The sequence below is a fragment of the Populus euphratica genome, unplaced genomic scaffold (genome assembly GCF_000495115.2).
Source record: "Populus euphratica unplaced genomic scaffold, PopEup_1.0 scaffold570.1, whole genome shotgun sequence".
Taxonomy (NCBI): domain Eukaryota; kingdom Viridiplantae; phylum Streptophyta; class Magnoliopsida; order Malpighiales; family Salicaceae; genus Populus; species Populus euphratica.
In genome coordinates, this window is record NW_011500155.1 from 188,353 (window position 1) to 200,863 (window position 12,511).

The following is a 12,511-nucleotide window of genomic DNA, read 5'->3' on the forward strand; positions in this document are numbered from 1 at the left end:
CGTCAAGCATTCATGATTATAATTTTTGTTAACAACAAATCAAGTTCCTTTCATAGCTCAGGTGTCGGTTATACCATACAATATGGGCTATGAAAGTGCCAAGCATTTGTTGTACCAAGTGTTATACAACATAAATCAAGATTAGTCATTTAACAAGCAAAGTATTAAAGAATGAACAAGATAACAAATATAAAACATGTTAGTATCAAACATTAAAGTCCATATTAAGTTTATACTATACTTATTCTTACACTATTAGTGTAACCTTTTTACCTTGGCATAATAAACTTAGCTAGACATAATGAAAGGAAAAAAAAACAAAATAAGAACATAAATAAGATAAGAGTTAACAAAGGAAAGGAAAGGAATTGAAAGCCATAAACTTGATATTAAGGAAAGCAAAGCATAAACATTACAAAAAATACAAAGAGAGAAAGCAAGAGCATGATCTTGATCTGGAAACCAAGATGCCTAAATGCATGGCAAATACCTCCTTTTATAGGCCAAAATTGGGAACTATTGATTTGATGACGAATTAATGAGTGGGTGGCCAACTCTTGACTTGGTGACAATCCTTATCTTCTCTTGTCTGCCCAAAACGTCATTGATAACGTTAAAATTGGAGCAATTTGAAAACATAAAAATTATAGGAAATTGTCTCAGCTTTCTTGTATAAAACATTCAGCTCATTTCAACTTCTAGAACTCCAGATATGGCCAAAATAATGAACAGTGCTCAGACTGGAGGACAGATTCGGGCTTCTTTGTTGTTGCAACAATTTGGACTTGAAAATGACCTTTTTAAGTCTTGGGCTCCATATAAAAGTTGTAAGTCTATGTCTTACCTTTACATCCATATAAAGTAGACCTAAATCTGAGATCTATAGCTCTAGATATGATCCAATTACCAAACAGTGTTCCAGTTTGGATTGCACCGACATCTCTTTTCTAAGTTTGGCCATCTTTTTATCCTTTCAATTTCAGTTCTTAAATTCATCAATCAATCCTTTCATTTATGTGATAGGCCTGCATTTAAAATGAACATTTATCACAAATTAAAGGTATCTTATATTATTAGATATATTATTATAAAACATGTTTTAGTTAAGGAGTTATTGATACTTCAGGTGCAAAATGATAATATAAAACCTTAATAAAAAAACACTTTTAAGTATCAATCAAAGACCCACTACTATATTGGACTTACAAGATCTAACACGTGCAAGAATGTTGATGGACTCGGTTTTGATATGCGTAAAAACTAGAGCCCATTAGTGTTGAGAAAGAACTATTTCTTCATTTACATAAAATTGTTCCAAGAGTGCCTCTATCATGACGACCTAAAATATAATTAATTAATTTATAATAGGTAAGTTGAAAGGTGTGTTCGATACAATTTCTGCTTTGACTTGAAAAATATATTAAATTAATGTGTTTTTAAGTATTTTGTAATGATTTTGATATGCTAATATCAAAAATAAAAAAATCTAAAATAATTTATTTTAATACATTTTTAAATAAAAAAATATTTTGAAAAGCATCTTACACCATAATTTTAAACAGCTTCAAAGTACTTGAGTTGTTATTCTTTATGTACTCAGTTTTGATTAAGCCCAACCCATTCTAGGTCCATTGTACTTTTGCTCATAAAGTCTGTTGAGTTATGAACTAAAAAGAATTATTAATGTCCATTTTAATAGATAAATAGATAGATTGGCCATTTTGCTATTGAACTATCTAGTAAGAAAGATCGTAATTACTTTTTAGAACCAATTAACCTATCATATCAATCACCCCTCAACAAGGCTTTATCGTCTTGCTCAAATGATACAACATAGTCACGACAACTAGTGACAATTATGGTTATAAAGGCAGAATGCCCAGAAATTCATGATTAAATATATTTCTATAGCTAAAAATGAAAAAAAAATATAATTTACATAAACTATTTGGAAATTGGAATTCTCGGGTATATAGGATGAAGAAAACAAATTTTCAAAAGCTATAAGACATTAATTGTATTGATAAAAAAAAAAAGATAATATATCCCATGACTATTCAGAATTAGTTAATATAGTAGATGTGGGCTAGCGCTACACTATAGGTCTATTTTTATTTCTTTCATAAAAAAGACATTTATAGAAGAAAATTCTATGACTCGGGTTATAGTCTCAATTGAGTTAAATAAGTTGGTTTTATTTTAATTAGATGATAAGAAAAATTGATAATGAAAATAAATAAACCAAATTAAAAGAAAAAAGCAATCATGGTAACTTAGGGAAAACAAATTTCAAAAGAGAAAAAAAATAGTTTAATTTTTAGTCAATTAAATATAAAAGAAAAAAATTAGATAAAAAAATAAAAAATCAACTCGAGTAAACTCAAGTTAATATGTCAGACATGTAACCTTGGTAATAAAAGGTGAGCCAATTGATTTGACCTATCAAATTTACGATTCAAGTTATGAGATCAGGATAATTTAATAAAAAATAAATAAAAGAAAAGCACAAATCTTGTATTAAAAAGAAACTAATACTGAATAATAAAATAAAAAATAAAAATAAAAGATGTCAACTCATGTTATCTTCTCAAATTTTTTACCCGAGTCATTAGACCAAAAGAACCATTCATTAAAAAATCATGAAGTCTAATTTCTAATCAATTAAATGTTGAAAAATGAATTTGGAAAAAGAACAATTATACAAAAGGATTCAAAATCAAAAATTGTAATTAAAAGAATAAGGATTAAAATAGAAATAAAAATAAATTAGAGAAAAAAATTGAAAAGAAAAATCACTTTAACAAAAAAAAATTCAAAAAAATGAGAAATAAATTGAAAAAAAATAAAATATCACAAATTGAGATTTAAAGATGCAATTGAAAATAAATAATATTTTTATAAAAGAGCCATGAAATAGAATTAAAAATCCAAAAAATAATAACCTAAGTTGAAATATCAAAAGTTATAAGGCTAACAATGAGATTTTAATGGCTAGCATGTCTTTCAAGGAGAGCAAAAATGAAAGAAAAAGAAAAGAAAAGCCTTGCCAATGACGATTTATCTCACAAACACTATCACACACCGCTCCATCAGGAAAAAGATGCTATGATGATTATGATGGTATGATGGAAGGGATTTTTTGCTATTAGGAGGCAGTATGATGGAAGGGTTTTTTTGTTATTAGGAGGCGCCACACGCTCTACTAGAAAGTCACGAGTGCCTCTCTTATGTTAGTTACAGTGATAACCACTTTTTAATTTTATTAATATTTTAAAAAGAATAAATTACCATTAACCAATTGATTATAACAAAAAAAAAACTTAGGGTGAAAGACAAAAAAAGCCCCTAAAATCAAGTTTTTTAAAAAAATTTAAAAATAATTAAATCATTTTATTATTTTTAAAAAAGTGAAATAATATAAAAGTCCTTCAATGCCATTTTCAAGGGTTTTACTTTTAAGGAGAAATTACTAAATTCATTATGCTTAAAAAAAATAAAAAAAATAATCATACTTCTAATCTAATAATAATGAATGAACTATAAGAAAAGATAAAAAAATCTCAAATACCCAGGCCACCGGTATCTTAAAAGGATAAGATAGTGATTATATTGTAGTAATAAATAGTAAAATATATCTATATCCAAAATAAATTTGCTATCCGTTTTACCTTTTTTGTTATTTGAAATGCCAGATTGCTATAGTATCTCTTTTTACTGGTGATTAAACATTTTCAAAAAAAGAATTGATCCCGATGAGTAGCCTAGCAAACAGTCGAGTTAGTTCTAATACTATATTTTTACGGTATAAACCATAATTTGCTGACCCCGAGCATTGTGCTTGTTCACATCAGAAATTTTAAAGCAACAAAAAAACTCAATAGTATTGGGTACTGCGCTAATGTTAATAGCATATTTCCATGTAGGCAAATGTTAATATGAGGTAATAGTGTAAAGACCACAAGAAAGCAATGTTAATAGCATATTTACCTGCAATATGTAGCGGGGTAATAAATTTATTTTTTTAATATAAAAAATAAAAAACATATTAAATATTTTAAACTTGTTTATCAAATCAAACCCAAAATAGCATTAAATTTAATTGTAAAGACAAACTCAATAAAATCAAGTTTGCTAGAGTTAATGTTATTGGTGTTATAGTATTGTTTACAGTATAAATATTTTATATCTATAATATGATTTATGGCTAAATAAATTTATGTCTATAGTACATGCATAGAATGAGGGAATAGTGTAAAGAAAAATAGTAAGATGATTGTTCCCCGAGTTCATTTTGGATAATCACACATCGGTGTTTATAGAAAGGACTATTCATTCAACTTAACCTTTCACATCACATCACTCATTCGACAACAGGTTGTCTCCTGCTCTCTTCTCGGTATTTTTTATCCCCTCGATACTTTACTGGCAATTGCTTTTACTGTTACAGGAAGGGTTGCAGAAATATTCGAATGCCAGAATTTTTATTGATTACTGATTTAGTTGTTTTAAATAGATTTGGTAACTGATATATTTATTGATTACTGAGTATATAATCTTTTTCATCATCAAAATTTTTAATAATATTTTTCTATTTTAGTCTCTTATAAATCGCTACATGTAATTTAATATCTTCTCTTTCTTATATTCCTTTTAAATTTTAATATACTTTGTTTCTAACACTTTATTAACTTAAATGAGCAAAAAAGTAATTTAAAGGTTTTAAATTTTTTTGTTGCATCCAAAAAATTATGTTTGCTTTGTAAGAATAACGCTATTATATTCCATAGTTTTAGACTTCTTCAAAACCATGACTCTTTCCATAATTACTTTTAATTCTTATTGTATTATTGATTTTAGTTGCCAATTTAAATGTTGAAAAAGGAAACGGAAATCTTGGTTGAATTTATTTGCCTAATTCTTTCAAATATCTTTAATTTTCCTAACAATATTAGAGAGAAAAACATGTTACTTTCCTTGCTTTATCTATAAAAAAATATTGATTTGTTTGCTTGACTGTTGCTATGGACATCATAAATTTATGGACATCATCAAAACTTTCTTTATGGGCAACAACAAATAAAATTTTATTTTATAAAATTGAGTTTTGTTTTGTGATTTTAAATGATTATAAAAAAGATGTTGAAAAATCACCTGATGTAGTTTCTTTAAGTGGTGTATTTTTCTCTAGCAGTAAAATGTTAATCATTTAAATTTTAATGGTGGTGTATAAAGTTTAAATGGTTAACATTAATACAATGAATGTGCTACATTTATGATTACATTAATTTATTATATTTAATTGTTTTAAATATATTTGGTAACAAATACATTTATTGAGTGTGTGTGTCATGTGTTTAGGAGGTTGGTAATATACAATCTTTTCATCATCAAAACCCTTAAAAATACTTTTGTATTTTAGTCTGTTATGATTCCTTACGCATTAGTTAAGATCGTCCATTTTATATTCCTCTTAAATCTTAATATACTTCCTTTATGATACTTTATCAACTTATTGAGCGAAAGGATAATTTGCATACATAGACGTGCCCTTATTTGGTCTGCTCAGCTGACAGCTTTACTTTTGTTAGGAAGTCAAAGAAAAATGATGTGTATAAGAACGTTGACTCCTTGACCATTCTCATATGGAAGCATGAAACTTGTTGGTTTGGTTGTTTGTATCTGTAATCGATACAGGATTTCACAATCGATAAAGAATTGGTGAAAAGGTTGGGGACTAATTTGAGATTCCCAAAGAAAAGCCAAGTAGAGAAGGTGTACAAGAAGAGTCCCTCACGAATGAAGCATGACAGATACATAGGCTCAAACCCTTTAAAGGCCTGTTTCAGAATGGTAAGGCAACTTCAGTTGCTATCCAACGAACAAAATAATGTCATTCTATTAGAAGATTGGTGCTCAATTTGGTGGATTCAATGTCGGAAAATACTAGGTAATTCACCCACACAAATATAATATCGCCGTCAGTACCATATCACGCCGCGCACCCCTGCTGCTTCAATGTGCGGTGGAGAATCGGTAAAGAAATAACAAAATAAATAAAGAATGAATAGGTGGTTTATCTATACTCTTTTTCTTTTTTTCCCCTCCTGCAGGTTCTGAATTTGGTTCAAGGTGTTTAAGATGTACTTAGGTACAGGAGGAATGGCGGGGATGCTCTAAAATGATATGCCCAATTCAGTTTTTCCATCCATAACACCAGTAAGATTTCTCTCTCTGCATCGCTTAAAATAAACAGTTTTGTGGAATTATGAATGCAAAGAGTGCTTAATATGAAAGCTAAAGTAATTTGTGGGAACTATAATGAAGAACCTTGATAGCTGCCTTCAAACTTATTTTTAAAATAGAAGTAAACAATAAAACATTAGAGTATGTGTCAAAACTATCGAACACGCGATGCAAAGTGAACTTCAAATGGATAGTACAGAACAGTTATCAAAATTCATTTTAAAAAATTAACAATCCTGGCTTTTGCCCAGATAAAAAGGCCGCATCATAATAGGGATTAAATGCGTGCTAAGGTAATGAGTTTCATCTCACCTGCATGAACATGAAAACCCCCCAGAACATCTAGTTATGATCATACTATTTGTATATGAGAGCATCACGTCCCGGCCCAATACCAATGTAATGAATAGGTACACCAACAAGCTCCTCTATCCTCTCCACATATTGCTGTGCAGCCTTTGGAAGGTCCGCATACTTTCTGATGGAAGAAATATCACTCTTCCATCCAGGTAAGACTTCATAATCCACCTGAAGAGCATTGGAAGCACATGAATTAGAGAGTTCCACGGGACAGTTGATGAGAGTGTAACATAAAAATGCTCCTTTTACAGTTGTGCATAAGATATAGATATTTGTATTACTGTTGCAATCTCAACTCTTTCGACGATGAAATTTATCTTGAACATTAACTAAAACTGCTTTTACAGCTGGGACCACAATGGAATGACGAAGGAACAGTTGGAACAAGGCTTTTCATCCACTATGCCCCTGTTATTCAAAAACTTGGCTGGTTATAATATAATCTGAAAATGGGAAAGGATAAGGTTACCTTTAATTGTTCCAGGAGACAGAGATCTCCTGGAAATGATTCCACTGGTGTACCATCAATTTGTTTATAAGAAACACCTATTTGGATTTCAGAGAATTCTGACAACACGTCGAGTTTGGTGAGGTTCAGAGAAGAAAAGCCATTAATCTGACAAACATACTTCAACGCAACTACATCAAGCCAACCACAACGTCGAGGTCGACCAGTAGTTGTTCCAAACTCCTGCCCAGCAAACCTTAGGAGGTCACCACCGTGACCCAATATCTCAGTAGGAAAGGGACCAGAACCAACCCTTGAAGTGTAAGCTTTTACCTGCAAGCAAATTGATGCAACAAGCTAGAATGAGCATCATAAGGCATTCCAATTTACCTGTTACCATTTATCTATTAATACTATAATCAATACACATTTCTTGTCTTCTTTCAACTTAAAAGGCAAATTTTATCAATGCATTTTCCATAAAGCTTCATCTAAATCTCCTAATAGGAAAATATTTCTTAGGAAGAAAGCAATAGAGCTATCATGTATACTATGAAAATCTCTTGTGCTAAAATATGAAGTCTTAGTAGCAATCACCAGCACACTAATAATACAAAAGAGAAGGACAAAAAGGCTCTAAAACGTAGTAAGAAAAAAAGATTAAAATAAACAAAGGAAGTATCTATTTACCACTCCAATGAGATCACCAACAACTCGGGGAGCAATGCCAAGACCAGTACAGATCCCACCAGCTGATGGGCTCGAGGAAGTCACAAAAGGGTAAGTTCCAAAATCAATATCTAACATGGTAGCTTGACCACCTTCAACCAAAATTTTCTTCTTCTTTGCAATGGAATCGTTCATAAAATGTACTGTATCAGTAATGAACGGCTCCAACCTTTCAGCAAACCTCTTATACCTCTCAACTTCTTCCTTCAGCATTTCAGGACCATATTTAAAACTCTCAAATCTCGAAGCAACATCTGATAACAGAGCATCAAGCTTTTGAGGAAAAGTATCCATATGCCTCAAATCACATACTCTAATCCCATTCCTAATCACCTTACTCGAATAGCATGGTCCAATCCCTCTCCTAGTAGTCCCAATAAAAGATTTTGCTAGCTCAGCTTCTCTAAGCCCATCTACGTCTTGATGAAAATCAAACAACAGATGTGCACGATCAGACACTAATATTCTACCCGTACAAGAAACCCCATTAGCTTCTAACCCATCAATCTCCTTAAACAAACCTGGCAAATGGACAACAACCCCATTCCCAATTACACAAAGAGTATCCTCGTTAAGAATTCCAGAAGGAACAAGGTGTAATGCGAATTTCTTTCCTTCCGAGTTATAAATAGTGTGACCGGCATTCGCTCCGCCCTGCAAATTAACCGTAACTTCAATAAATTAAAAAAAAAAAACAGAAATCCCAGTAGATATTTGAAGTAAAAATAATTCAGTTCTATAAGCGAGATGGGTATGAAGCTATACCTGGCAGCGAGCAACTATGTCGAAATGTTCGGCCAAGATGTCGACCAGTTTGCCTTTGCCTTCATCACCCCATTGGGAGCCTAAGACGCCGGAAACTTGACTCAATGATTCAATTCGACTAGCTGAGTCTCTAGTGAATGACTCGGCAACACTTAAGGAGGAAGAGGCAGAGGGTTTGATGGACGAGCATGATACGAAGTTTCTTCGGAAACTGGGGTTGAGCCTGTGGTGGGCCGGGAAGTGGGCGGCATGGGAGGACCACCTAGGGTTGGATTCAAGGCGGAGAGAGGAGAGGTTCATAGTGAAAACTGAGGAGTAGCAGAGTTGGAGTTCAAGAAAAGGAAGAAGGAAAGTGAGGCGCTCTTTTTCAAGGGGGGAAGGGTTTATGAGAGAGGAGAGTGATTGAGTGACGGACGGGTGAGAGAAGGAATGGGTGAGGTGGTGATGTGTGGGATTGGGCGTTGATTGTACGCTGGGTGATTTGACCTTTCCTAAAATGTAATTAATTTATCGATATCTTGTGAGATAAATTGTGAAAAAAACGAATCTAATATATTTTTTATTTTTTACTTTATTTATATTTTTTTAATTTTTTATTTTTTACTTTATTTATATTTAAAAAAAAATTACATTTCATATCTTTAATCTACCAAGATTTTTAAACTAAACAAATAATTAAATTATTTTTTTATATACATATCCTCTATTTAGAAATTTCTAAATAGTAACTCTACCCCTAAATTCTCATATTAAAGATTAAAATTAAAATCTCTCATCTCTTTTTTAATTTTTTATGATCACCCTTTATATAATCTCAATTATAATTTATATACCAAAAAAGCCTCTTCAAGATTGAATATCCAATATTTTCTACTCTTTAAAACCCATCAAAGCAAATGAAGAAATTTTGGGATTCAATAGCAAAAGGATATCTTGCTTGAATGCATTTGATTCCAAGATGAGAATACTTTCACAAACTCCCTTTGCAAGGAAGCAATGCACGAAACCAAGGCTCTTCTGCGGGGGTGAGGAGGGTGTGGTGGAGCATGCAACGATAAAACAATGGTTATGATCTTGTGGAAAGAGGTAAAACATGTGGGGAAAATAAAAGAATTATTCAGGGGATATCATCCCTTTATAACTTCTAACTATTGTTGTGTGAATTGTGGTAAGAAATGCATGGTTCAAGTCTAAGGATATAAAAATTATTAACTACAAATACTCTTCATTACTATTATGAAATTATATTTTTATCCTTTGAAAAAAAAATAAAAAGATTGAGAATATTTTAGTCTTTTACATGATTGTTCAAGGATATATTATTATTATTATTATTATTATTGTTATTGTTATTATTGTTCATCTTATCCTTATTTGTTTTATTTATTGTATTAATTTTTAAAATATAATTATAAAGATACTCTTTTTTTTACGAAGATAAGCCATATACTAAATTCTTTTTAATATTAATAACATGAAGTTTATTGATGAGAGAAAAAATTTATTCCAAAGTCATATTCAATATAAAATTTTCAATGTTTAATATCTTAGAAATTGATGAATTCTCTCTGTATAAATATTCATCACCTATTTCTTTATAAGAGGAATATATTGTTTTTTCAGCATATACATATTTTATAGTACTAGTATAAACACCCCCGTTACTCAAGATTATTTATTAGCTGGACTTTAAAAATAACATTAGACAAATATTCATTTTCAAAACTTCAATTTCGATGACATTAACTTGAACAATCCTTTCTTTTATAAGATTTCTTTATTGATCCTTATTTTTTATATCCTTATCTAAGTGTTCAATCTTAGTGAAGATAAAATATTTTTCATTGAATTTATTGACAATTCCTTTCCCTTTCATAATTATTCTTTTCTTTTGGTTTTTATTGTGGCTATTTACCACTTGTTTAATTATATATTTTTTTAGGTCATTGACAAAGTATCCGCTCTTCTATTAAATAACTTGCCATCATTTTCTATTATTAACCTTAAAATAAGGTCTTTAACTTCAATTTCCTTGTGTTTATACTTTGTATGGTCCTTAAAACCTTTCTAATATAGTGATAATTTTTTAATAATTGCAAACACTTAGAAGAATTCACTCAAAACCATATCTTTAGCATGAGTACCATGCAAGATGAGTTAAAACTCTTAAACTTGGCATTTCATGGTCCTTGAATACACCATCTTAATATCTAAAAATTTGCAGACTATGATTTTTTCATACCAATATCTTTAGCCTTATATTTTTTATTCAAAGCTTCTGATAATACTTTTATATTTTTAATTGAACTATACACATCATAAAATATATTGTTTGATCCATTTAAGGTATAGTTTTGGCATACAAAATTGCTATGATTTCATTGTCCATAGATACAACAATAATGGGATCAAATTTATTATATAACAGTTTTAGTGTCTTTTAACCAAAAACTTTGCAAGTTTAAGATAGTCAAATAGAATATATTTTTTGTTGTTATCTCTTAAAGTTCATTCCAATGTTCAAGTTTATTACCTTGTACATCAAAAGATGATGATAATGTTCAAGTTTATTACCTTGTACATCAAAAGATGATGATACATATTAAAGCATCATTAATTGGGACACTCAAATTTTAAGTTGATGTTATGATACTTTTTATATAAACAATAACCCAATATTTAGAATTAAAATTTTACCCTTGAAATATCTAATTTAAAATTGTATAACAACCATATAAAACTAAATTATATAGTTCAAATGATATATATTTAAGATACATCTTCCCATCTGAGTTTTTCCCAAACTGATCGTTTGGTTCAAATGATATATATTTAAGATACATCATTTCAATATGATTTTTTTACATAAATACAAATAAATTGCATGAACATAAAAAACTAGATTAAGGGTTAAACATTAATTTTAAGTTTAATGTTGCTAAAAGTCTCCTAACTTATTAAACTAGTTTTTATAAATTTAAATGCATGAACTAAATAAAAAAAACTAGGTGATAAAGTCTTTAATAGGTGATAAAGTCTTTAGTTTGTTGTAATTATTACTAGTGATATGAAGATAGAACTTAATGTTAATTTAGATTATTTTTTTGTTTAGTTTAACCGCAAATAGGAGTATATAAATACAATCAAACTACAACCTTAAAACATTAGGCATGTGTTGAATGAAATTGCATAAACAAAACTTAAATATATTTTTAACGATACTTACTTGTTTAAGTAATTAGTTAGATTTAAATAAAAAAAATATTGTTATTAAAAATGAAATTTTTATTCTTAAAATCTTATTACTCATTTCTCAATAAAAATAAAATAATTTTCATGAAATTGCTAGAATTTTAATAAACCATTTTGTTTAGTTTTACTCTAAACAAAATTCTGGAACTCATGGAAATAACTCAAAATATCCCCACAATATAGCATAACGAAAGCTCCAATAGGTAATATAAAAGGTAATATAAAAAATTTATTTTATATAAAACTTAAACCCGGCTCAAGCCTAATTGAGCACAAACATGTGGCATAAAATCAAAGCCCATTTTATTTAGACTCAGTTTTATGTATTTGACTTTTCATCGTATAAATAAGAAGAAAAATTTATATTTTTTTAATAATAAGAATATTTTTATCTAAATTTTTTTTATTCTTCTTGTATCTATTTTTTTTTAAGTGGATTCAATAAAGTATCTAATAGGATATCATTAGTTACTTGAGCGCATTATAAAATTTTATTTGAATTTTATAAAAGTATATCAACAGGTTTTTTTACTTTAATTTTTAATCCATGTCAATGCCTTATATTAAAAAAATTTTGTTAGAAAGTAATTTTTAATTTTTTTAAAAAAAACTTCACAAAATTCTAAATTTTGTTATCTATGACTGAAGTCTAACATAAATATCAATTCAATGCCAACACTTTCAATCGATGGTTGTTAATGTCAAAGGCCTTTT

The 12,511-nt window shown here is 29.4% G+C and overlaps 1 protein-coding gene across 1 annotated transcript; it reads right to left on the reverse strand.

The window, feature by feature from the left end:
* Window positions 1–6,328: 6,328 nt before the first annotated feature.
* On the reverse strand, window positions 6,329–8,976 carry ADSS (adenylosuccinate synthase). Its single transcript, XM_011006318.1, has 4 exons — window positions 8,546–8,976; window positions 7,742–8,434; window positions 7,073–7,384; window positions 6,329–6,771 (listed from the first exon to the last, which is right to left on the reverse strand). Exons 1-4 carry the CDS (start codon window positions 8,843–8,845, stop codon window positions 6,601–6,603), a joined length of 1,476 nt encoding a protein of 491 aa, XP_011004620.1. The 5' UTR covers window positions 8,846–8,976; the 3' UTR covers window positions 6,329–6,600.
* Between the last annotated feature and the right edge of the window lie 3,535 nt (window positions 8,977–12,511).